Below are 25,901 nucleotides of genomic sequence, written 5' to 3'. Positions count from 1 at the left end.
GGAACAGACGAAACAGGAAAAGATGAAATGAGATGGAGACAAGAAGAAAAAATGAAAAGCTGAGAGGAGAGGAGGCCAGACGAGAGGAGATATTGAAAGGGGGGGAGAGGAGGAGGAAGAGAGGAGATAGAAGGGAGGATGAGAATAAATGAGACGACAAGATGAGGAGAGGGGAAGAGATAAGATGAAAAGAAAAGAAGAGAGGAGCGGAGCGGAGAGGAGAGGAGAGGAGAGGAGGCCAGATGAGAGAAGTCATTAGCATGCCATGACAAAGTAGTTGGGCCAGAGTCTCAGATGATTGACTGGCTGTGATTATTGGTGTGTATGAGGTGGTGGTGTGTGTGTGTGTGTGTGTGTGTGTGTGTGTGTGTGTGTGGTAGTACTGAAGTGCAGGACTCTGGCTGTGCCGATAAGTTATCTGAGAGCAGCACAGGCGTCCCAAGCGACTGCATATTTGGGCCGCTGGCTGCAGGCTTCCATAGATCTCCTGCTGATCAGCCTCTTATCTTCACTCTCTGAAGCTTCAGCCGCTAGTTAAAACTCTGTGCACACTCCGGAGATCCAACTACATGGCTAATACTGATGCCCTCCCAGACCCCACCTGCCCACCAGATGCCAGCGAAAGACACCGGATGACTCCTAACACTGATCCATGACAGCAGAAAACGAGAGAGGGGAAGATACAAGCTGGATTACTGCTCCCTTGTGTGCTAGCCTCTATTTATGCAAGGCTAACAGCATCAGGGTTCCGCTCTGGGCCCGTTTCTGTTGCGGTGGGTCAGGCGTTCTTGTTGCCAGGGTTCATCTTGGCACAAGCCTCACACGTACAGCGCACACACATGCATCGCCTGCTCTGCATTCCGAGGTCAGCATAGTTTTATGCTAATAAAGCAGATTTCTGAAGGCTGCCGCTTGTAAGCACATTCCCTCCAGCAACCGGAATTTATACGAAATTGAATGCAGGTACGTGAACGTCTACTCCCTCGCTAACCGGAATTTCATTCCCTCGCAAAAAGTCAAATTGGAGTTCTCAGAAGTTTGCTGCTGAACGAAGGGCAGCAAGACGTGAAAGGAACAGGAAATGCATTCTTCCTCCAAATCTGACCTGGCCTTGCTCCACATTTGCTGTTTTCATGATAAATTTAGCCCAGTGCTGGCATTACTGCAAAACAAGGGCGTAAAGGACGACTCACTCAAAGGATTTTGTGTGTGTGGTTTGTGTGAATCTCCCTTGTCTTTCAGCAGAACACATGCTGTGAATGCTTGCTACTCAAAAGTATATAATAATAAAATATTTGTATTATTAGACTGGAAGGTTTAAGCTCATTGATTTGCACTGACACAAAAAGCGCACATACACAGCAGTTTTTAGAAGATGATCCTTTGGTTTTGTTTGAAGCACATTGTCACATGGTCATTCTGTCATTTAATTACTCACCCTCATGTCGTTCCAAACCTATAAGACTTTCATTCATCTTCAGGGTAGGGTTGCACCAGCCGTTCGTAAGCTCTTTCTTAAATTGGAGCGTAAAGTCCACACTAGCGGCTTAATAACTACTAGCTAGTTTGTAACTAACTCTGGACGTTATTCGGTTGCACCATTTGTTCTTAATCCAGAACGTAGCTAGTAGCTCGTAAGGTCTCTGTAAAGTAATGCGTAGTTGCATAATATGACGTTTACCCTCAGTTATCCTTCAAATACGTGAGCAGATGTTGTTGAAATGCCGTGAATTTCAGTTTATCCTTCATTCTGACTTATTTTGCCTCACGTAGCTAATGGTACAATAGCCTTCTACTTAATCATGAATACGTTTTTATATGTAAATAACATTCAGAAACTGTATTTGAAATGAAATTAATAAGGATCAATAAATAAATACTGATACAAAAAACATAAAAAATGATATTTATTGATTATGACTGATATTGTGATGGGACCGATGCACACAGCAGCGCACTGTTTAGGACGGGTTTGTGTTGAAGAGTGGCTAACAAAGTAATCTTTTCACATAATGTTCTCTCTCTTAAAATGTAAGCGAGTGTAAATGTCAGCAGCATCATATATCTCTAAAGAATGAAATCTGTGAGGTAAAACAAGAGCTTATTGATGCCGTTCATTCAGTCTGTTATTCCAAACGTTACTCCTGATAGGAAGCTTCCGTAAATATTTAGTGTATACGTAGAGTTATGCTTCCACTAAGTTTACTGGTGCAAGACAGAAATATTTAGTAGTGCGTAAATTTAGTGCCCATTTACGTCAAAACTAGGCTACATTGTAACTTGCGCACAACTGGTGCAACCGGCCCCAGAACACAAATTAAGATATTTTTGATTAAAGGGGTGGTTCATTGCAATTTCACTTTTTTAACTTTAGTTAGTGTGTAATGTTGCTGCTTGAGCATAAACAAAGTTACAGCGCTGAAAGTTCAATGCAAACAGAGATATTGTCTTTTAAAGTTATGGTAGTTTAATGCCTACAAAAACAACCGGTTTGGACTACGAGCTTCTTTCCGGGTTGGTGACATCATAAACCCTGCAATTAACATAAACACTGCCCCCGGGAACACGCAAAAAAAGTGGGCAAGGCCATGTCGCGTGCATACAAGTCTTCTTCCTAGGGATGCTGGACTTCGGGAGCAATGTTTAAAATTTATGTTTAATTCTGTTCCTGACAATTATTATGCTAATTTAACTGCACATTTTACGGAAGACAGCTTCCAGAGTTCAATGCTGGATTTACACAAAGGCTATTACTGAAAGATGAAGCAGTTCCCACTTTAAAAGCAGAAGCTGCTGTTTATGGGCCCCAACATGTATGTATGTTTTATTTTTTTATAAAGTTATATTGTTTCTGGGACATAAACAAAGACCAACGCGGTTTGGCTTCGCTAGCCAGTTAGCAAAATTCTATTTCATACTTCAACAAACGCCTACAAACACCAACAAACTTCTATGTAATCACACTCTGCTGGTGTTTCTGTTATCAGTGTACAGCATTGTTTCATTACGGCTTTTATGTTGTGTTTACCCACCTGCTCGTTCATGCTATAAATTAAACAATACCTTTACAAAAATGCTACTACTCAGTCATGTATTCAGCTACAGTAAAGCTTTAATCAGAACACTATGGGGCAGCAGTAACATTTACAAGTGACAGCATATCTAAACACACCACCGAAGCAAAGGCTGGACTTTGACCGAAGCACATGCCACGTTTGCCCGTAATGGTAAGGGGCGTGGTGTTTCTGGACAACGTGAATCGTGAATATGTATTCCGGACAGCGAATCACAATACACAGGGCGAACTAACCAATCTCAGTCCATTGCGTATTTCTGAGGGAGGGGCTTCATAGACCCAGGAACTCAACAGAGCATTTTTAGGAGAAGGGAAACAGCGGTGTAGAATAAAGGTAAAATATATGAAAAATACTTATTTTTTTAAAAACAAAGCATTAAGACATGTTAAACTGCGCACCATAAACACAATCAAGCCTAGAAAAAAAACAGTGAACCACCCCTTTAAATCTGAGAGCTTTCTGTCTCTACATAGACAGCTATGCGACTACCACTTTGACGATTCATAAAGAGATTGTAAAATTAATCCATATGAATTTAAGTGGTTTAGTCCAAATTTTCTGAAGAGATTCGATCACTTTATATGATAAACAGATTTAATTTAGGCTTTTATTCACATATAAACATTGATCAGCGAACATGAACAAAAGCTCAACCGACCCTGCTTGACGCACGAGGACAAACCTCTTCCAGAAGCTCAAACGTGCTGTGTAACACACGAGAATAAATGGTTCTCGCACATTAAGCAAACATGCTTGAGCTTCCGTTTACCACAACTGATGTGTGCGTTGATGAATGTTTATATGTGAATAAAAGCCTAAATTCAATCTGTTCATCATATAAAGTGATCGTGTCTCTTAAAAAATCTAAACCACTCAATTCTGTGCACGCATTTTGGATGACCACATTACCACCTCAAGTGTGCATTATTTTCTAATAATCTAAACTACTATAATAATCTAAATATAATCTAAAAAGACCAGAGTCAGATATTCTGCTTATACTATGGTTACCACACCAAGACATTGTTCAGATGTTGTATTTCAAGAAATCCTCATATCACTGCCAACCCACCTATCCATTAACCAAGAGATGGTTTGTTTTCTTCCCCCAGACACTGAAATAAAAAGGACAGTAAATTACAACCTCTAAGCACACATGTAATTATGTAAACAATGCTGTGTGGTAAAAAGCCACAGTCGTGTTCAGGTGTCGTTTCCAAGCAGGAAGCTTTTTCTAACTTATCTGGGGGATTTTCTTCTGAGAAGTTGATAGAACTGACTTGAGAAAGAGAAAGAGGCAAGAGTTAATCGATTTAATCTGTGGGCTCTCTGGTTGTCCCCTTGTAAAGAGAAAAATGAATCCTGTATATGAGGCAGAGGGCCTGTGAACCTTTAAGCTCATTGAAAACAATTGTTTTGCAGAGAGTGCACTTCATACGTCCATAAGTCTCTGGGCCCTGATTAGATTTCATACTCCGCTGCTAATACCTCTCAGTTAGTGCGAATGCTAATGTCCGTGCGCTGTCATGTCCATCTCCTCAACCAAAACTGCCCAGAGGACATTTTTTATTGCTCAGAGGTTGCTCTTTTATAGCTCAGTAGACTTCATACAATCTAAGTAATGTTTCATGTAAGTGTTTGTCTCAGAAGTTTCAACTGAAATTCTCTTAGAGCAACAAACGAGTCAGTCGTCAACATACAGTAAGTGGTTAAAATGGATAGTATTGCTCATATCACTTGATATACGAAGAACTGAATGAGAAATATTTAAGTTCATATAAAGGTCTCTCACTTTTCACTGCAGATTTGGCATCTTTGCGAATCTGAGCAAAATGTGAGGCGTTGTTGAGATCTCTTATGAAACACTAGATGAGAAATATGTTTTTAGGAGAAAATATTGAGAACCCATTTTCATAATTGCAGATTAAACTCTAGATTGCTGTCTAGGTGATAGAAACGATAAATCAAAAAGATCTTTTTTATTTATTTATTTGGGTGGGGACACACAACCACATAAAAGAATATGTACAAATGTGCACACAGAGCTAAATGAAACGCTATAAAATACAGCAGATTGAAAAGAACAGCAGGGGAGAGTGTGAAATGTGGTTATTTTTAGAGTGAGGACAAGCCGTGCAGAAGGGACATATATCCTTAGTTAAAGGTGAAAATAGAGTGCGATAAGAATGTAGGTGTGTAATACTTGAAATACTGCCTCTAATCTATGTGTTTGTGTTATTTTCAGGTGATTTGGGCAGAGCAGCAGATTTCCAAGCGAAGATGCAAGAGAGACATTCATATTGAACCCACAGATCCAAAATTCCCTCAGCAGTGGTACCTGGTATGTGAAAAGTTACTGTATATATTTGTTTTGTGGTTGTACATTGAGCTTTTGAAAGCAGTTGTGTCTAAAGTGCTTCTACAGTAGAAAGGCGTCTGCCCTTGATTTGCTTTCACATTCTCTCTGATTCTTTCCCGCTCTAAATCCCCCATGTCTGTTTTGAAATGTATAAACATTCTGTGTGCTTATAGTCTCAGGACGACATAACATCAAGATAGATTCACCCTTTTTTCTTGGTTAATAAATGTCTCTGCTCTTATTGTAAAAGAAACATCAATGCATGTTATTCTCAGGAGAGAAATGTTTTTCAGAATTTTTCATCACAATGTAAAAAAACGTTCTCAGTCTCTGAAACAGCTTTTCTGACCTGACCAAGGCCGAGAACAGCCGAGGATTTCATAAGAACACTGGAAAATTGGACCCTTTCGCGTTGTCTCTGTTTTCTAGTCTCACTAGGTACTTGGAAGTGAACTGAATGTCTGTGCATTTAAGTAGAATTTGAAAACATTCTTCTAACACATAAAGCAAGTGTGATGAACACAAAGAATACATTCAGAGAATATGAAGGTGCCTTATGAAAAAGTATAGAAAATTTATAAGTGGATAGTTCATACAAAACTGAACATTTTGTCATTTATTCACCCTCATGTCCTCCAAACCAGATTTTTTTTTTTCTTTTGTGAAGCACAAATAAATAAATAATATTTATATAAAAAATGTATTAGAAAACAGCTATTTTAAATTGTGATACTATTTCACATTATTACTGTTTTCATTGTATAATTCATCAAATAAATGCAGTTTTGGTAAGCAAAAGAGAATTCTTCCAAAAACCTCCAACTTTTGATAGATATTGGGGGTGTAATGGTACACAAAAATGACAGTTCGGTAATATATAGGCTAATTTCTCTAGCTAGCATTTCTCTAGCTAACTAACAAGCTGTGGACACTGAACGGCATTTCTGAGGTAAATGTAATGCTATGTGACATTGTTTACAAGCTGTTTTATTGACAGTTGAAACACTGATTAAGCGATTACACGAGATATGATAGGTTTCACTAATTTGTGCTGTATTTTTCAACATACCTTCAGATGTTCATTCATGTTCATTCTGTAACAAGTAGTGAAGAGGAAGAGATGATTGCGTTCACTCACGCTCCGTGCTGCCGTTTGAACTGAGGTGCTTATAGAGCATCTGTTATGCCACATCAGAAAGCATCAAAATGGCATTTATTGTTTGAATTTCTTGATAAAATCGACAAAATTTGAAAGATGACACTTTGTTTCTTATTGAAAGTAACAAGTTTATAGTTTATTGCGATTACTGGTGGTTAATGCTGGTTAAAAGTGGTTAGGCTACAAAGCATTACCACACGTGCCCCCTTCTGGATTGGAGTGTGGATCACCTGTGACTGACTGTATTCATCGTCTGACTGTATGCACCGAACCGTGATATCCGTACCATATGGTTCGGGACGAATACATGTACCGTTACACCCCTAGTCAGTGTTGGGGGTAACGCATTACAAGTAACTTGAGTTACATAATCAGATTATTTTTTCAAGTAACTAGTAAAGTATCGCAAGTTTTTAAACATTTTTTGACTGACCGCTCTCCTGTCCCCATGTTGAGAGAAACAAAGTGCAGAGGTGCTGTATGTGCTGTGAACATGATGGTTATTGTAGTTTGAGACTAAATCTGAACATGCATTTACTCGTCTCACTTGCACGAAAACATTCAGTATTCCTCAAAATGAATAAAAACAGTGAAATCTCAAAAATTTTACACAAACCTGTAATAATTAAATATATTAAATTAAACAAGCAAGCCCAGGTGAGAAAAAGTAATGTAACGCATTACTTTTCATAAAAAGTAACTAACGCAATTAGTTACTTTTTTAGGGAGTAACGCAATATTGTAATGCATTACTTTCCCCAACACCTCCCCTAGTAGATATATACAGAATAATGTCAGATAAACATACATTTCAGTTTTTGAATTTAAGGGAGTTCAGAATAACCCAGTATTATTTTAATAGTAATTAGCTCAATTTTTTTAAATGGATAAAATTCAGTAGTATTATAGCCTAATGTGTTTATATCCTGTCGAATTACAGTGGATAAGTCCTGCCCTACATTATTTCCTGCAGGATATTTTGTTTGACTCTAAAATACATCAGATGTGAAATGAGTTGCAAATTTCAAGTCAAATCAAATGGTGGCATAAATAAGCTATGAATATATAAATATTTGTTATTCAGGTTAGTCCTTTGACCTGCACACACACAGGCAGTCACCAAAAGGGAAGCTAATGTATTGACAGTCATGTTCACTGACAGAGAAGAAACAACATCATATTAACCTTCGCTGAATCTTTTAAATCTTTTTTATTAAGTGATGACAGATTCCAAATGAGTCTGACTCACTGAGTCTATACAAAACTTACACAAAATAATTACTCTGTGTGGGTTTATGCATGAATGCCCGCTCACATCTGTGTGTCTTCAAATGTTTGTTTGCGTAGCTGCTTTTAAAGCTTCGTTCTGTATTCAGAGCACAAGCCGTAGTCTAAAACATATTAATGCGCAAACCGAACGACCAAAGAGCATCCTAGGCCACGGATGACAAAACAAACGCGAGAGCTGCCGTTCTCCATTAGCATACTAATCTGTTAAAGTTTCAGCTCCTTCACAACCTCTTTTAAACCACATCTGTACGTGTTACTGTCAAACATTACCCGAAACACTAGCACTTTGTGCTTTTTTACTCGAAAATGGAGATTGTATCGTTGTTGACAAGGGAATGAATGCTTTTTAGGTTGTTTACTCTGAAGAAGCAACAAAGAATAAAGAGCAATTTTATTCAGTCTGCTTATTTTTGTGTTATTTTATTGGGAGAGAAGGTTACGAAGGGGGCAGTTATCTGAAGATGTGCCAATTGAAGTACTTCATTGTGTTTCTGCACCAAATTTCCACATTTATGTTTTATGTTCGTCCTTCTACGTTGAAGGAAATATTCAGCTGTGGCGTTTTAACAGATGGCATTGAACATAAAGCAAAGTGTGAGGAAATGAAATAGAGCGAGAAAAGGAGATAGAACGAGAACTTCACTGGGGAAAAAGCTGTCGGGTTAAAAGGAATGAGTTTCTGCACCTTGTTGGGATTGTCCTGCCGACAGGCTGCCATCTGGGAGGGAAAAGTGTGTGACTGTGTCAGCAGTCATCTTTCATTTACATTAGCTCCTGCGGCTGGGCCTTTCTCAATGGCAAGGGTAAAATATCAGCGTGTGTGCATAAAGTCCTGCAGATGGGCTTTCCCCTACTGGGAGGTCTCGGTCAAATTGTGTGAGACTCAGTTAATTCCCCTTTCTCCCAGAATGGCTTGGAGGGCTCATGCTCCTTTGTGCCGCACACAGGAGCTTTACCGAGTCCAACATTTGCCTTTGCTGAGGGGAAGTAAAAGAACTGAGAAATAATTTCTTGTTTTGCCCACCTCCAGTGAGCTTGCATGTAAAATCTTACTAATGGTTAACAGTCTTTTTCCTTACAGTACAATCCCAGTCATGGAGACCTGAATGTTAAGGAGGCCTGGGCTCAGGGCTTCACAGGAAGAGGAGTGGTCGTGACCATTCTAGATGACGGCATTGAGAAAGATCACCCTGATCTAGAGAGAAATTATGTGAGCCATCATTTTTCACAAACTGTACAGAAAAGAGTTTGAAGAGTGGGCATTGATATATCTATATACTTATATTAATATATATCAAATATCCAAAAAGACAAAAGTGACAGTAAAGATATTTATAAAGTCACCATATGTCAGCACGCTAACCACTAGGCTATCGGCGCCGACAATATGACTGTTTTTACTGTATTTTTGTTTAAATAAATGTAGCTTTGTTGAGCATAAGAGTCTACAACATGATTAACGCCAATCTTATCAACCCCAAACTCCAAACTTTTGAATGTTAGTGTAGATTTAAATATAAATACATTTATTTAATTTATTTTGTTGCAATTAAAAGTAAAAAAAAAAAAAAAAAAAGAAAAAAAAAAAAGCTGTGAAATTAAAAGATTCCCTTTTGAACTACAGATGAACAAATTAAATGAACAGGATGAATTAAGAGATGCAACTTTTTGGAGATATATTTATAGCATGTTGTTGACATGTTGTGCTGTTAGACTGTTAGCACTGCCAGGGTAAACTCTGAGAAATTGCACCTGTAAGTTCATAACAGAACAAATCTTATATGAGAGACCCATAAGAAGCACATCTGATCTGTGTGTGGTGGACGTGACCCTAAATCAGCCTAATTATACAGGGCTATATTAACACAGATGAGTCATTCAGATGGCCCACTTACTAGTCGGTTTTGATAATATGTAATTTTGAACATTTCTGGTTCACTGAATTCTTAATGTTCTGATTCAGAAACTCATAATTTCCTGTTAAAGTACTTTGCACAGTAGAAATGTAGTTTCAGTAATACACTCAGGATTATGAAAACTTTGCGTAATACCTAGTTTTGCATAGAAATTAGACTTCATGAGGTATTTGGAGATGTTACCGAATATTTCTGTTCAGCCTTATTGTACATTCTGTCCCATAATACTCTCTGCTCATATCGTTCTTGCCTCAGGTGTCTCAGGGGTTTGCGGCATTTCACCTTAGCCATCTCTATCAGTTGAATTCAAATGAGCAGGCAATTAGCTCCTTGAGAAACATATCAGTGCGATGGACGTGACCCTAAATTAGCCTAATTATACCAACTACTTAATTATTAAAATATGTAGTTTTGCATATCCCTAGTGTAAACATCCAAATATGTCTGCAATGCCTAAAAATGCAGTCTAGGTAGGTGTGCATCTCAGCAATGCAAGAAAAAATCCAGTGTATTCTCAGTGACAACCGAAGGTTGAGTGTTGCAATTTGATCCTTTCGATGTATGCTTTTTTATTTTAAGGATCCCGACGCCAGTTATGATGTGAATGACAGAGATCCAGACCCTCAGCCCAGATACACACAGCTGAATGACAACAGGTAAGGATCTCTCTTTCTCTTCTGTCTCTTTCTTTGCCGTTCCAATCAGTGCGTCCACAGCAGGGTTGCCAGATCTGTCGGGCTGCAACAAACATGCCATATTGCAGAAGCTCTTAGGTTGTAAATGTTTTAGAGGTTCTTTCAGGTAAGAGAGCCAGAATCTGTCGTTGTGTAAACATGCATACTGCTAACTGTGTTTGAAAACCTAGCGAGACACCTACCTAGATTGCATTTTTGGTGCGTTTGATCTGCTTGCTGGGTGTTGCATCTGCTTCTCTTCTCTTTGGTGCACTGATTTAAGCTGTGATGTACCACTAGTAACTGCAGCGCTTAGTGTTTTGCTAGAGATTTAAAGTGGTTTGGAACCGTGTCGTTTGGTGGGTTTAATGCACCTGCCGTTCAGAGACGTGCACCAACGGCTGTTAAATACTCATGAAAAATGCATTATAGAGTAAATCTCATAACTGCACAATGTGCCGTCAGTTTCTCCATAGGGAGCACTTTCTCAGACTTGTGCTTTTTGTCTGTTTTTCTTTTTTCGCATCTCTGTCCATCATGTAATGGCAATCAGTGGCCTAATGCAGCATCGTTGAAATTATCCAACCAGTGACCATGTCTTTCACTCTCCATGACACTTTCTATTTTTATGTTTGAAGAGCACTATTTAGAGATGCATAATCTACAATCTATCTGGTCCTGTCTTGTCTTCCTCTCGCACCATAAATCAGTTCAGATTTAATTTAGTGCACTGTAGACGTTGGGATGTTTATTCCTTCTTATTGATAGACTCAAGCGTCACTTGATCAGCCGTAATGGAGGGAAGATCCATTCCGCCCCTTTAACCCCCACACCGTTTCTTCATCCCTCCACCCTGAAGCCCATCTCCCAGCAGCCCATCACTCTGCTGTCAGGGGGATTTGCTTCAAATCTCTTGCACTCTGGGCTTTCTGCCAGAGCTCTTTCTTCCTGTTACTTTCCCTTGTTTTTTTCCTATTCTGTTGAGAATCTCGCTGCAGAAGCATGGAGAGGAAAGACTCCAAATTTGGTATCTCCTCAGAACAGTGCAGCTTGCAAAGTTTCAGAAGCAAATCTTCTTTAACGAATCTGTTAACACTGCCATAGTTGTGTCGGGGCATCTCACTCAGCTACTAACGCGCTGAAGTTACTGTCTTCACTCCTGCTAATACCTTCGACTGCTATTTAAAGTGTGACAGCCGCACTGTGGAAACAGTGGAGCTTTAACAAGCATTCATAACCCTTTCGGTGTCCAGGCACACACACATATCATGATCAATCAGTGGATAGAAATGGGGGAATCCATCCCCACACCTCGGCAACCCGGCGCACAGGAAGTGCAGCACATCTCGAGCTCCTTGACTGTCAAGATCATTATCCTCAACTGCATCTGTTCGAGTCCATGAAATGAGAAGCAAAATGCATGACTGTATCAATAGCCAGAAACGTTGAGGCGGTCTCTTAAAAGGCAGATTACATCAGAGGCATTTATTCCTTTCAGATGAAAGGCACATTATGGATTCTCATCAAAATTATATTTTGTATAGAGCAACCGAGCAACGGGCTTTTCTTATGAAAGGCGGCTTGTTTTTTTCTCTGAATCCCCTGTAAAATCTGATCTTGAGATGAATTGGAGCCTCGGCTATTGAGTGAAGCGTACATCATAGTCATCAAGCGTTTTCACTGTGATTAAATTGGAGATGGTGCCAGTGTTGCCAGGTTAGCGTTCATGCATCTTTTGAAAACATTTTTCTATACAGCCTATGTATTGACACAGGCTTTGGTGTCCAAACTGATGAGTAATTGTTGGCTTCATGGCTTTTATGCACGGATGGCTACCAGTGCTTTTAGAAGCAGAGGCTTTTCATTGTTTTGTCAGTAAGATTGAGGGGTAGTACAGCTTTTAGACCGCTTATTTTATTTTATTTATTTATTTATTTCAGAAAAAAGCTTTCAGTCTGCCACTGTATTTTTCTCTGCAGTCTCACTTTATAAACGAACTGAACACATATTTTGTCCTTATCAAAATTGGACTCTTTACAGCTCAAGATTCCCATGATGATTTTGTTCATCCTTGATGACTGTCCTAAAATTCCTCAAAATAAATAAGAATTATGGCTGTCAGTCGATTAAGATTATTTAATTAGTCTTACTTTGATAGCCATAGTTAAATTATAAACAAACATGACATAGAACATGTAGAGCTTTAAAATATATGTGGATTGAATCACTACTAAAAGGTTTTATTTTAGATGCCGATTCCAAACATGAGTTGCTGGCGTCCCCAACAAGGCTTAACCAATTAACTTAAAGGTGCAGTAAGTGGTATTTGAACTACGCTGTTGGACATTGTTGATATTTGAAATCAACCCAAACAAACACACCCCTCTCTTCATTGCTCCGCCTCCAAAACTCACTCTCCAATTCTAACCACCCTGCTCTGAGACGGTCTCGAACCGCTGCCCAATCGCTGCTGGCATGTGAGGCAAATGCATTACCAATGACGCTAAACACCTCATTGTATCATCGTTTAACTGCAGAACTCTCACTATCTGGACACTGTTACACACACAATGCAAGTGGATGTCTGTTTATCACAGCTGATGCACAACAAAATGCTTCACGAAAAATAAAGCGCAGTTGATGAACGAACGACAAGGAAGTACAAAAAATGAACATACAGTACACACGAGTAAATACAAAGTGTTCGTTGTTATCACTCACGTGATAAGTGGGATCAAAGCAGTTTTCAGGCCTTCCCTTATAGCTCTCTCCAGCGCTGGAAAGCTTTTCTAATATAACCGGGTCCTAAAGCGCTTGCCCAGGCATAAACCTTCATTCCAGTGATATTCTTTTGAGCTGTTTTGTATTGTGTCTCATTTCTCATTCTGCAGTTTTTTTTCCCTTCTTATTTTCAAATCTCCCTCTTGCTCGTTCTCTCTCTTCGACCGTCATATGCTCCCTGATGCTCTGCCCGACTAACTTCCAAGCAGTGGATTTGAAATATCACTGAGTCCCCCTTTAAAGGGTTAGTTCACCCAAAAATGAAAATTATGTCCTTTACTACTCACCCCCATGTCGTTCCACACCAGTTCATCTTCGGAACACAAATTAAGATATTTTTGATAAAATCCGATGGTTCAGTGAGGCCTGCATTGACTACAGAGGTTCAATCTTAATGTTATGAAGCGACGAGAATACTTTTTGTGCGCCAAAAAAACAAAATAACGACTTTATTCAACAATATCTAGTGACGGGCGATGTCAAAACACTGCTTCATGAAGCTTTGAAGCTTTTGTTTCAAATCAGTGGTTTGGAGCGTCTCAAAGTCACGTGAACTATTGAAATTTCGAAACTTTTATGACATAACGAAGCCTCGTTTACTGAAATCACATGATTTTGGCGCTTCGAACCACTGATTCGAAACAAAAGATTCATAAAGCTTTGAAGCTTCATGAAGCAGTGTTTTGGAGCTCTTTTAGACGACATGAGGGTGAGTAATTAATGACAGAATTTTCAGTGCTTAGTTAACCAGCTCACCGTCAATGTTTTACTGATATAGATTTCTTCTGAAACTTTAGCAGAGACACATATGAGAGTCTTTTTCTCAAGAGAAAAATCTGGAAAAAGTAGAAGATGCATCTCCATCTGCTCTCCATTTCTATCTAGGAGAAACAATTGAGATCTCATATTAAATACATCTACTGTTCTTTCCTATGGGATTATCGCCAGGTGCTCAAAATGATACGCTGATCCAAAGACAGCTGCCGTTCTGTGATACGTTCTCAGAACGTGGCACCAAGAGACTATTTGAATGTGTAGAGAGATTGAAGCAAACACAGAGACTTAGGGAGACAGTTTCCTGTATTGAAGGGCATCGTAAGATGTTTTTTGAGTTCATTTCTTTTACACGTCTTTGACATTCTCTTTGTTCCTATGTATAAATGTCTGATATCCACAAAATGCTGCTTACATTTCTTTGAACTAACTCCACATTGGCAGTGCAAGTGAGCTGAACGCTCTGCACCATTTTAGCAGCATCATGCTAATGTTAGATATTCATCCAGCTACTGAAGAGGGTGGAGGAGGATGGCGTACATCTTTGTATTAGTAGCCACAATTGTATACACCTGCTTTAATCAGGACCCTCATAACCCATTTCACCAGCACTCCACATTTCCAGGATTTATGGCTTTTACACTAATGTTCAGTGGGTCTAGTTCATTTGGATTGAACTCTCTGACAATGATGATTGGACAGTAAAGTGCTTATTCAAATTCAAATAGAAGTAGCAGAAATGGCTTGGCATAGATTGAGAGCTGGAAGGACATTAATGGTCTCTCTCTACGTTTCTCTCTTTGTGCTGTAGATCTGATAAGTAAGTGAGACGCTTGCTTTTGTGGGGTTAGTAAGAAAAAAAAAACATTTTTTGCTGCTTGGACCAGTTATTGAAAATAAATGTTTTTTCCCCATTTAATTTTGGAATTTTAATTATGCATGCTCATTTCATGATTACGTAATGCGTGGCGCATCGCAGAGCAGTGCAAGACACGCATTTGTGATTAAAAAGTATATAAATGTAATTTTTTTTAGAAAATGAACGGTTGTTTCGGTAGACAAGACCCTTATTCCTTGGCTGGGATCGTGTAGAGCCCTTTGAAGCTGCACTGAAACTGCAATTTGGACTGTTGTACCCCACTGTAGTCCACTATATGGAGAAAAATCCTGGAATGTTTTCCTCAAAAACCTTAATTAACCTTAACTAAAGAAAGAAATGACATTGGGGTGAGTAAATTATCAGGAAATTTTAATTCTGAAGTGAACTTATCCATTTTGGTGTTTAAGTTACTAATCTTTTGCAATTGGGCGCAAGTCAATTTGGAGAGACTTTGTTTTTTGTACATCAATATCCTGGTCTCGTTGGCTTTATTGAATCAATAAACAAGACCTTAAAAGTCCTCCTCTTCCTTTCTCTTTCTTTAATTCTAATAACGCCTGTGATGGATGGATTGTGTGAGGTGGCTGTAAGCCAGAGGTCTAAATAACACCGTTAGGCACGAATCCTCTGCCTCTCCACTCAACTCTTCGCCTCACGTGACCCAGACCTGTCAGCCTGCCTTTCCAGCGCCGTCAGGCCTCTGGAATCTCATCAGAGATGCTGGAAATCTGCCCTAGCATCCGCTGCTCTGCGCCAGCCAGGCAATTGAAGCTAGAGACTAACCATGACAGGGACTTCAGGCTAGAGACGGTGCTTCTGAGTTCTGGAATGTGCTTCTGTTGTTGAGTCAAAGACTTGGCGAAGGTTTTGCCGCCACTTCCGTCACCCTCTCATTTCTCATGCCATTAACTGAGATTCTGTCTCTCTATTACTTGCTGACTCTCTACCTCCTCCTCTTTCTCCATATCCCTTTCTCATTCAGGACATGTGGGTTTCCGAAACCCTGCCCGAGGGCTGAGTTTAGCTGGCTGGAAAACGTACTAATCCTTTTTAGAGTGCTTCCTAATCCAGGCCTATTGAAGAGAGGAATAGAGATGCTCTTCTCTACGACACATGGATGGATTCCATCAGTCTACCAAACAGCATACTGTACACAGACTCATCACGAGTTTTCAAGGGCACCCTATGCCTCTGAGCGGGGGAATTGTAAATGCATGAATCAGGGAATTGAAAGGAACATAAAACAAGCGGATAGAGAGCTAGAAAACAAGGAGACAGAAAGAATTAGAGCATGTCTCCGGTCTTGGTTTCAGTGTGGTGGGATTGCTGGTGGCAAGGAAAGAAAAAAGAAAAAAACTCGTCTTCCATTCAAGTTCATTTTCACTCTCTTCTCTGCCTCTCCCTGGTGGGCCTTAGACGGATCGTTGCAGTCTCCGCAGGGAAGTTTGAGAAAGATTGTTGGTAATTTTGCACCTAAATAGAGCTGGGACAGGGAAGGGAGTAGAAAAGAAAGTGATCCAGTCGACCATGTTGTTTTTTCTTCTTAGAGGTAAGCAGTTGAATCCACATCACTTTTTGCCTTTAAAAAGGGATGGCTCACCCAGAAAAGAAAATTATGACATTATTTATTCAACCTTCATGTCATTCCAAACGTATAAGACTTTTTCTGTAGACCACAAAAGAAGACATTTTGAAAATGTTTAATTGAACCCCGTTGCCTCCCAATGTATGGACTAAAACAAAAAACACTGAGGCATTTTTCAAAAGAAAGAAAGTTATACATGTTTGGAACCACATGAGAATAGGTACTGTATTTTCCTGACTATAAATTGCATTGTTGGGAGAGAAAAAAAACAAACATAAGTCGTATTGGTGTGTATGTCAAATTTCATTATTACATTCACAAATTGTAAAATAAAATACCGGTAAATAAAACAAAATGTTTACAAACATTATAACATTTATTTTAGTTCCCCTCACTCCACAACAAATCTTTTAAATGTAATGTATTCGGAACAGGAAAAATTAAGTATAAAACAAACATTATATAAACCTTATATAAATTATAGTGGCATTTATTATAAACAACATTTATTATAAATGCACTATGTGCATGTTTTGCGTACTTGAGGTCTTAATGAATATTGAGACACTTTGTCGTTGATGTGTAGCCAATTAATTAACACATTGCCACCTCTGTCTTTTTATAAGTTTATAGTTGAACCCTCATTTCTGTAAAGGGAGAGGATACTTGTTATTGCATCACATGTTAGTGTTTTTTTCCCCAACTACACATCATTTTTAGTTGTTTTGAGCTCATCAGCTTTATTGTGACTTATGGCACTTTAAAAATACTGAGACCACAGTTATCTGAATCAGTGTTTTTGCACCTCACTGAGCTGTGAAAGGTAAATTAGCTGAACAGCATCTGTGTGGAAAAAGCTTTCTCTGTGGTAGGGAGCTCTAATCATCCGGAATGAGGTTTTGGATTTATAAAGCCGTAGATTTGATCTGGTCACGAGGTGCCGAATAAAATCTGATTGTGTAACATTACGTGGACTCGGCTATGCCCAGGACTGAGTCACTATCCATTATCGTTGTGAATAAATGAATGCTGGTGCCCCAGGTTTACATTGCATACGTTCTTTTAAAAAACGAACGCTAACTTTTTACGAATTGACAGGCTCAGGCTGTGCTGTCCACGCTTAGGAGTAAATGATAGTTTGATTGCTTTTATGCCTGAATGGCTGCCAACGAAGCGACCTTGATGTGTTTCCTGACTTTAGAAGGAAAGACTTTTTCCTTTTTTGTCAGGAAGGACTGTTTGTGTTTGGATTTGAAAGGTTGTGTTATGGTCCTATGACTTCACTGTGTAGAAGAACTGCCCTTACCCTTGGCTGTGCCAAGACTCCATAATGATACCCATTAAGCCCTTGAGTTCAGGACACGGCCACTGATCTGTCTTTCTGACTTCATGTGGGTGTCTTTGAAAGTTGTGGATGGGAATATGCAAATCAAAGTAATATCACAGCATCGGACCTCTTACAAGGAGCATTTCAAGGAACAGTTTGAACATTACACATCCTCATAAGATTATATGGCCACTCACTTTGAATCACTTCCAGTCGATCTCAAGAAAGTCTTGTGTAATTTGAATAAAATAGTTAACGAAACAATGCTGCAGTAAAGCTGCAGTCACATTTACCATTGTTCGCGAAATAGTACGCATCCCCTAAAAGGACATGGTGATGGAAGAAATATGAGAAAAATAAATATATTTCAATGCTTCTGCGTTCTCTTGCAAAATATTCAGTTTCCTCAAGAAACTTTGCATTTGCTCGCAAAAGTTTTGAGCTTGTCTGAGAAACTTTGTATTCCCTCGCAAAACCTTTTGTGAGCAAGCACCAAGTTTCTTAGATGAATGTAAAACATTTGTGAAAGAACTCAAAAGCATTGATATGTAAAATTTCCTACTTTCACATATTTTTCCATCTCCATGTCCCTTTATGGTCACTGTACAATAAAAATTCATACAAACTCGAATTTTGTGTGTGGTAACACTTAATTTTAATTGTCAACTTTAGACATTCTACTATAGAAACTTTGCAAATACATGTCAACTTAATATCTGCTAACAGTTTATTTTGATGGTCCCCCAACAGACCATTCAATACTAACCACAAGTAACTTTGCAACTACATGTCAACTACCAGTCATTAGAGTATTAGTAGACTGTCTGCTTAATATCTGCTAACAGTTTATTTTGATGGTTCCTCAACAGAACATTCAATACTAACTACAAGTAACTTTGCAACTACATGTCAACTACCAGTCAGTAGAGTATTAGTAGACTGTCTGCTTAGTATCTGCTAACACTTTATTTTGATGGTCCCCCAACAGACCATTCAATACTAACCACAAGTAACATTGCAACTACATGCCAACTACCAGTCATTAGAGTATTAGTAGACTTTCTGCTTAATATCTGCCAACACTTTATTTTGATGGTCCCCTAACAGACCATTCAATACTAACCACAAGTAACATTGCAACTACATGTCAACTACCAGTCATTAGATTATTAACAGATTTTCTTCTTAATATGTGCTAAAACTTTATTTTGATGGTCCCCTAACAGACATTCTACTGACTATACTAACTTTGCAAGTACATGTCAACTTATTTTACTAACTGTAACCCTAACCTAACAGTCTACTAATACTGAGTTATTTGACATGTAGTTGCGTATTTATGAGGGTTACTTATAGTTAGTAAAATGTCTAAAGTGGACTATAAAATGAACTGTAACCAATGATTTCACAATGCAGAATTTGCATCTGGTTCAGTTGGTCATGTGAATTCATCACGTTGAAAGTTGCTTGGTTTGAAAGTGACTTCTGTGTGAACTGTGCTTCATACATTGCTGAACTATTGACAATGGACAATGGACCTTTTTTGCTCATGAAATTTCGTCAGAATTACACTAATGTAAACGCAACTTAACACTTAAAGTTAGCACAGAAGGAATTGAACTCTCTAGATTACCTTGCTTCTACCTGACTAGTTGGCCATCCTCAAAATGGAGTAACATATTCATATAAAAGGTGTGCATAAAACCTCTTTTTACTGTAGGCAATTCCCTTATGCAGTACATTATAGCTGAAAACAACCTCCAAAACGAGCTGATATAAAAACTGTATTGTTTATTCATGAGGTGTTCCCTGCTATCAACCATTCATCACGATAACTGTCACCTCGCGCAAGACAAAAGGTGGAAAATTATGTTTTATTGCAATCGAAGGCTTTACAACCTCAGAACGAAAGGTTTTTTCTTGCAGTTCAGTGCCATTGCCCGTTCATATGAGCATGCACAAATGTGTCTGGACGTTATTAATTGTGAGGAAAGAGAAAAAAAAAATGAACTGCCTGCTAGGCAGGTTAACTAGCTAACAAGCTTGTTAGCATAAAATAGTTTTGATCTCATTCACAGTTTGTGAGAGATAGATCCTGATGGATGTATCCGAATGATACACGTTTTCTCCTCTATCTGATAAAGGACTTCACCCTGAAGGTATATACTGTAATTCCACATGCCCTGGAGAATAAATTCAGACACAATTACAGTTCGTTTTGAATTACATATACACAGCAGGTTTTGTGGAAGGCCGAGAGAGTGTTTTCACGTTGTGTATTTGCTCAGTAATCAGAAACGGATCTTAACGACCTGCATAATGGCCTGTCAAGAGCCCCTGTTTTCACCACCCATGTACACCTCCCTCCTCAGCAATTATTGATTTGATAAAATACAATACGTCCAGAGCCTTAATCAGAAGCTATTGTTGCCCAACTGAGCTTTATACATTGAAAGAAATCACCCATCTTTTGCACCTGCTCCTTGTGTCATGACTTATAATGAGTATAATGAGACAGATTTTATTTTATTTTAAACCTTTGAAATTTCCCTTTGGCATTTTACATGCTTTGTTTTCATTAAAAAGTAATATATATATATATATATTTGCTGCATTTTCCTTTTGATAGCAACAATGGCTATTTGTTCAAAATGAATTTTCCTCATTAAAAAAAAAAATCTTGCTTTTACTTACTTTACAGAGTCACTGAAAATTCCCCAACAATAATATACTAGGAGATAATATCTATCTATCTATCTATCTATGGAGATAGATGGATAGATAAACTGCGCTAAAACATTAAAAGTGTTGATTAACGTTTTTTCGGCTTGACACAGCCTTCTTCAGGATGCATATCCATTGTTCCAGAAACATTCTTTAAGGCTTCGTTCACACTGCGAGCCTTAATACTCAATTCCGATTTTTGCTCAGATCAGATCAGATTTTTTTTGTTTTTGTTTTTTGTATAGCTGTTCCCATTGTTGTTTTAAATGTAGCCAGTATCAGATTTCCAGTGTGAACAGATCATGGTTCTGAACTGACCTGCATGCGCAAAAGAACGGGGATGGGTTGCCAGGTTTTTACCTCAAAATCCATTCAATTGCTTCTCAAAGCTAGTCCAAAACTAGCCCCCTCGTGTTCTGTGGGGTATCCCGTTAAAAATCAAGTTCCGGGGGTTAAATATCGCGTTAGTGCAGTCGCTTCAACCCACGGAGTTGCAAAACAACAGTGAAAAAGTAACCCAGTTCTGCCGTAAAATCGTGGACTTGGCAACCTGTCATATGGAAATAAATACAGAGGGCAATAAAGTACACATTTATTTATAGTGTGATCAACAAAAATTATAATAAAATAAAAATAAAAGAAATGAAATGAAAAATAAAGATGATAATAATAATATAATCTTTAAAATAATGCTTAATTTTAAATTGTTTATACTGCTTAAATATTTCTCATTTGCCTACAGAGACAAAGCATCATGGCTGACTTACAACTTCAAAATAACAGTTGCAATTCTGTCATGATACTGCAGGGTGTGGATTAGCTATTATCATTTTTCACATTGTGCTATTTTCAGTTTTTGTTCTTTGAGCTTAGAGGCCAAGAGTACGAAGCGTATTCTTTTGTGTCGTTTTTCTGCTGTGTTGTATGTCGTGTTCTTGTGTGCCTAATAATCTTTTTGTCTTTGTTTTTGTGTAAAATGGCAGATGTAATGAAGGCTCTGGTAAACCAAGGCCACCGTTTTAACAACATCTGCAGTCTCATGGGCTCTCCAGTCCAACTCAGGGGTCCCTATCCTCCTCTTCTCCGCTTTGTCTCAGGGAAACAATGAGCTCCAATAGGACGCAGATGAATGGAGAGAATAGCTTTTGCAGTGCACATACAAAACCCAAAGCCAGCTGCTATTTCTTTAGACAGTGAAGTTCATCCCCACCATAACACAGAGCCGCTGAGATTTCTCTGCAGTACTGTAGGAACGATCAGACACACAAGTGACAACTATAATGAGCTATTTATTTATTTATCGTTGTCGCCTGCAAGGACGTAATTAGATTTTAATTAAAGGATAAAGATAATGCTTCTGTATTTGGGTGCACTGAGAGCTGCCTTTCTGTTGCGATGACAGCGCCCCAAGAATTTGTCTGTACAAACGTGGACTGAATTTGAATTGAGTTGAACTGAATGTGAACTGGATGTGAGACCTGCCAATGCCACACTGTTCACTAGTGCAAACTCTCTCTTTGTCTCTCTAGACACGGGACACGTTGTGCCGGGGAGGTGGCGGCCGCAGCAAACAATGGTGTCTGTGGAGTGGGTGTGGCGTACAATGCCAAAATTGGAGGTGAGTAAAGAATCCGAATGATTGGCGGTTAGACATTTGCATATGGTAATAGGATCAATTAAAGAGGTTGTGCGTTAAAACCATCCAAGCACTCTCTCATTTCCTGCCCTTTGTGCATCTGTCGTCACGCTTCTCCGGACTAATCTAAAACGCTTTATCTTTCAATTATAAAACACATCTATTAAGGTGAATATCGCAGAAATATCTTTGCTATTCTGGTCACATTGAACACATTCAGGGTCAGACATCGCTGCAGGCACACACAAATTCCATATCTCTTTTTTTAATAGTCTTTGTAGGAAAATATTTTTCCATCCAGATGAGGGTGATTATGACAGAGGGCATTGCCTGAGCCTGCATGTAATTGCTGTGTTTTTGTGTGTGTACCTTTGTAATAAGAGGATAAGTCTGCCCATGTGTGTGTGTATAAAGAGAGCAGATGTTGCTGATCTCTAATTGGCCGCTGGGTCGTGTGTGTGTGGGGGGGGGTGCGTCAAGTGTCTGAATCCTGTTGCTAGGATTATTATTAATCAAATAAATGGCCACAGAATCATTCTTATTAATTAGATGCTCTCTCCCATCTTACATTATGTTCTAGCTGGACACAACACTGCAACAAGCAATTAATCTCAGACTAAAAAAGCCAGACTTTAGAAAATAAAATTTGCATATAGTTTTTTTGTGACAAAAAAAAATATTTTAGCGTTGATTTTTTTTTTTTGCAATGATATTGATTATATAAAAACTAATTAAATTTTGTTGGTTTTTTTATATTATAACACTTATTTTCATATTATTTTTATTTAATTTTATATTCAAATTTGTTTTATTAATACATTTTTCTCACACCATACTTTATGTATATATTAATACTTTTTTTTTTTTTTTTCATTTTAATACCTTAATTGTTTTTATTTATTGCCTTGTTTTGTATCACATATTTTATTAATCATCATAAGGCATTAGGTATCATGCGAAAGCTTAAAAACTCAAAAAACGTTTCGAAATTGGACGTTGCGCTACCATGGAAATGGTACTTTAAATCTTTTCAGCGGGCTCCTCCCCCATTTGGCATTGTCATGTTTCATGTTACAAAAATAATTTTTACTACTTGACTACTTTCCAATCTTGACAAAACACATGTCGGGCCCTATTATACACCTGGCGCAATGTGGCGCCAGGCGCAACACAAGTGTTTTTTGCTAGTTTCAGCCCGACGCAGTTATCATTTTCACGTCCTGCGCCACGTTGTTTAAATAGCAGATGCATTTGCGCCCATTTGTGCGCCCATGGGCATGCTGCTCTGAAAACAAGGTGTGTTCAGGCGCATTGTTGGCACGTTACTATTTTGAGGCAACTGAAATAGACTGCGCCATTGACCAACTGAAACCTGGTCTAAAGTCAATGCCGCAATATTTGTTTGTTTTTTAAAGAGCGGGTTAGTAATATATTACTATATGCAGGTGCACGACGCGCGTACACTCTGCTTATTACACACACAGGGATGCGCAGCAGCACACAAACATGCCAAATATTAAAAATACAAGGATTACAATGTAAAAGATTATTATTGTGTGCATAAAGATGCTTTGGTGGAATCCAGCTTTTCCCGTAGATGGTCTGCTCACACACTTTAACCTCGCGCACAAGCAGATCCATTTTCTTACTAGGGAAGCGTTCAGTTTTTCCGCTTGCAAATCCGCCATGGCACAAGCGTAACTGGCTTTTAAAGGGAATGGGAGATGAGACTCTGATTGGTTTATTGCATGTTACGCCCAAAACACACCCATGACTCATTAAGAGACTAGGTACAACCATTTTTCCCGTCCTTAAACTAGCAAAAGTGGATTCAGACACGTCCTAAGTGCACTTGCGCCATGCGCTTTAGACCATGTGCTTAGATCGGTAAAATAGGGCCCATCGTCAAAAAGGTCTGAATCGCAAGCTTCCATATTTGGTGTCTGCCTTGTGATAGAAGTGATATTTGGACAGAAATATGTTTATTTGTTACAGGAGAATACATCAAAAGATTTTCAGTGGAATGTGGATGACACGCCTAAACAAAATCTCATGGGAGCACAACTTAGTTAGACATATGGCTTTGATTTTACATCAATTATAAAGTAAAATGATTTTGTAAAATATATATTTTATATAAAATAAAAAAATAGTACATTACATTTGATTTACTGTAAATTTAGGGTGTATTCACACCAGGAAAGTCCGCTAGTTCACTTGCTTTGGTTCAGCTCAAATACAATGTTGATTTTTTTTTATTTATTTTTTTTTGGTGTGGTTTGCTTTCACACTGCCCTTTTTGCAAGTGAACCAAAATTTGTAAACAAAACCGCATCCATTCGTAGGACAGAAATTCAACCGTACCAGAGTTTGTTTGGAACCGGACCGAGACCACCTCTTCAGCTGGGTCTCGGTACGGTTGTTTGGTCCACACCCGAGCGCGATTGCTATATTCACACCTGCCCAAAAGATCCTCACGAAGGGGGGAAACGAACATGAGTTCGATTCAATTGAACCAAACAAGACTATAACTTTTTCATACTTTCATTTTTTGAAGTGCTTTCACTTCAGCAACAATCTGCTGAGTGTCTTCTTTAAAACAAGACTGAGGTCTATATTCCAAAGCATTCTTGAGTTACAATGATTTAAGTTTGGATAGAGCATTTTTACGTCTATGCTCAAAAAGGGTGACAGTTAAGGGATTAAGGGGGTCCCTCACAAGTAGATCATCATATCTGTGGGTCCTTGGCGTCAGAAAGTTAAAAAAAACATCAGTCAAATCCATTTTTAACATCAAATATGTTCTGGTCGGCTGTGGTTTTTTCTTCATACAGCATGTTCACTTTCAGTGGCAATAGAAAAATTTGTCATGGAAACTTTTGCAACTTTTCATTTTCTTTTCCAAATATCCGTCACATTTACAGACAGTGCATTTTTACAAAACCCATTTTTTCTGTCTCTCTGGTTTCTACATTAATGCTTTCTGTCCATCACTTTTCTGCATGCAGGTGTACGGATGTTGGACGGAGAGGTAACAGATGTTGTGGAGGCTCAGTCTCTGAGCTTGAACTCCCAGCACATCCACATTTACAGTGCCAGCTGGGGCCCAGAGGATGATGGGAAAACAGTGGATGGCCCTGCTAAACTGGCCAAAGAAGCTTTCTTGCAGGGGGTCACCGAGGTCAGTATAGACTGGAAGAAATTTTACCACTGGAGGTCACCAAGTCACAGCATTGTTGGTTGATAGTTGGCGTTTCTGCTGCTGGAAGCCATATCAGTGTTGGTTGATTGCATAACTGGCCATAGCTTTTGAAAATCTGATTACAAATGAGATACATAACAGTAAGATTTCATTTTATTTTTATAATAATTCCTTCCTGCTAAAAAGCGTTTGTATATCAAATGCAGAAGTGCGAAATACATTATAAATGCTGACAATTTCTGACATGCATCTATTTTTTATATCCGTGCATGTGGGCCGAAACCAGTCCTCTCATAGGAAACACATTGATGCTCATTTGCATAAATTAAAACTTTTCTCAACTTTGTTGAGTCAGTAGACACACCTACAAATCACTCGTGTCAATAGAAATCGCCAGATTTTATTGAAAATGAATGTCTTCTGGTCACAGTGTCGCCTCAAGTCAGTGTCAGCGTGAATGCTCACGTCAGGTCATCCGAGCAGATTTTAGATCAGCTAAATGTGTCACAGCTGCCGT

At 38.7% G+C, this 25,901-nt stretch overlaps 1 protein-coding gene across 6 annotated transcripts in view; it reads left to right on the top strand.

Annotated features, from left to right (window-relative positions):
- Nucleotides 1-25,901, top strand: part of furinb (furin (paired basic amino acid cleaving enzyme) b) — a 95,514-nt gene that overhangs the window by 50,678 nt on the left and 18,935 nt on the right. For 4 of the 6 annotated variants that reach the window (XM_051883084.1, XM_051883080.1, XM_051883082.1 and 1 more), the window contains 5 exons: nt 5,323-5,418; nt 8,952-9,095; nt 10,381-10,457; nt 22,076-22,164; nt 25,191-25,363. In XM_051883084.1, the coding sequence (XP_051739044.1) occupies nt 5,323-5,418; nt 8,952-9,095; nt 10,381-10,457; nt 22,076-22,164; nt 25,191-25,363 (579 nt within the window). The remainder of the gene's footprint in view (nt 1-5,322; nt 5,419-8,951; nt 9,096-10,380; nt 10,458-22,075; nt 22,165-25,190; nt 25,364-25,901) is intronic. The other 2 variants (XM_051883085.1, XM_051883083.1) reach the window with 1 other exon arrangement.

The sequence above is a fragment of the Ctenopharyngodon idella genome, chromosome 24, assembly GCF_019924925.1.
Source record: "Ctenopharyngodon idella isolate HZGC_01 chromosome 24, HZGC01, whole genome shotgun sequence".
Taxonomy (NCBI): Eukaryota; Metazoa; Chordata; class Actinopteri; order Cypriniformes; family Xenocyprididae; genus Ctenopharyngodon; species Ctenopharyngodon idella.
The sequence above is the reverse complement of the archived record's forward strand: the minus strand, read 5'-3'. Positions and strand labels throughout refer to the sequence as shown.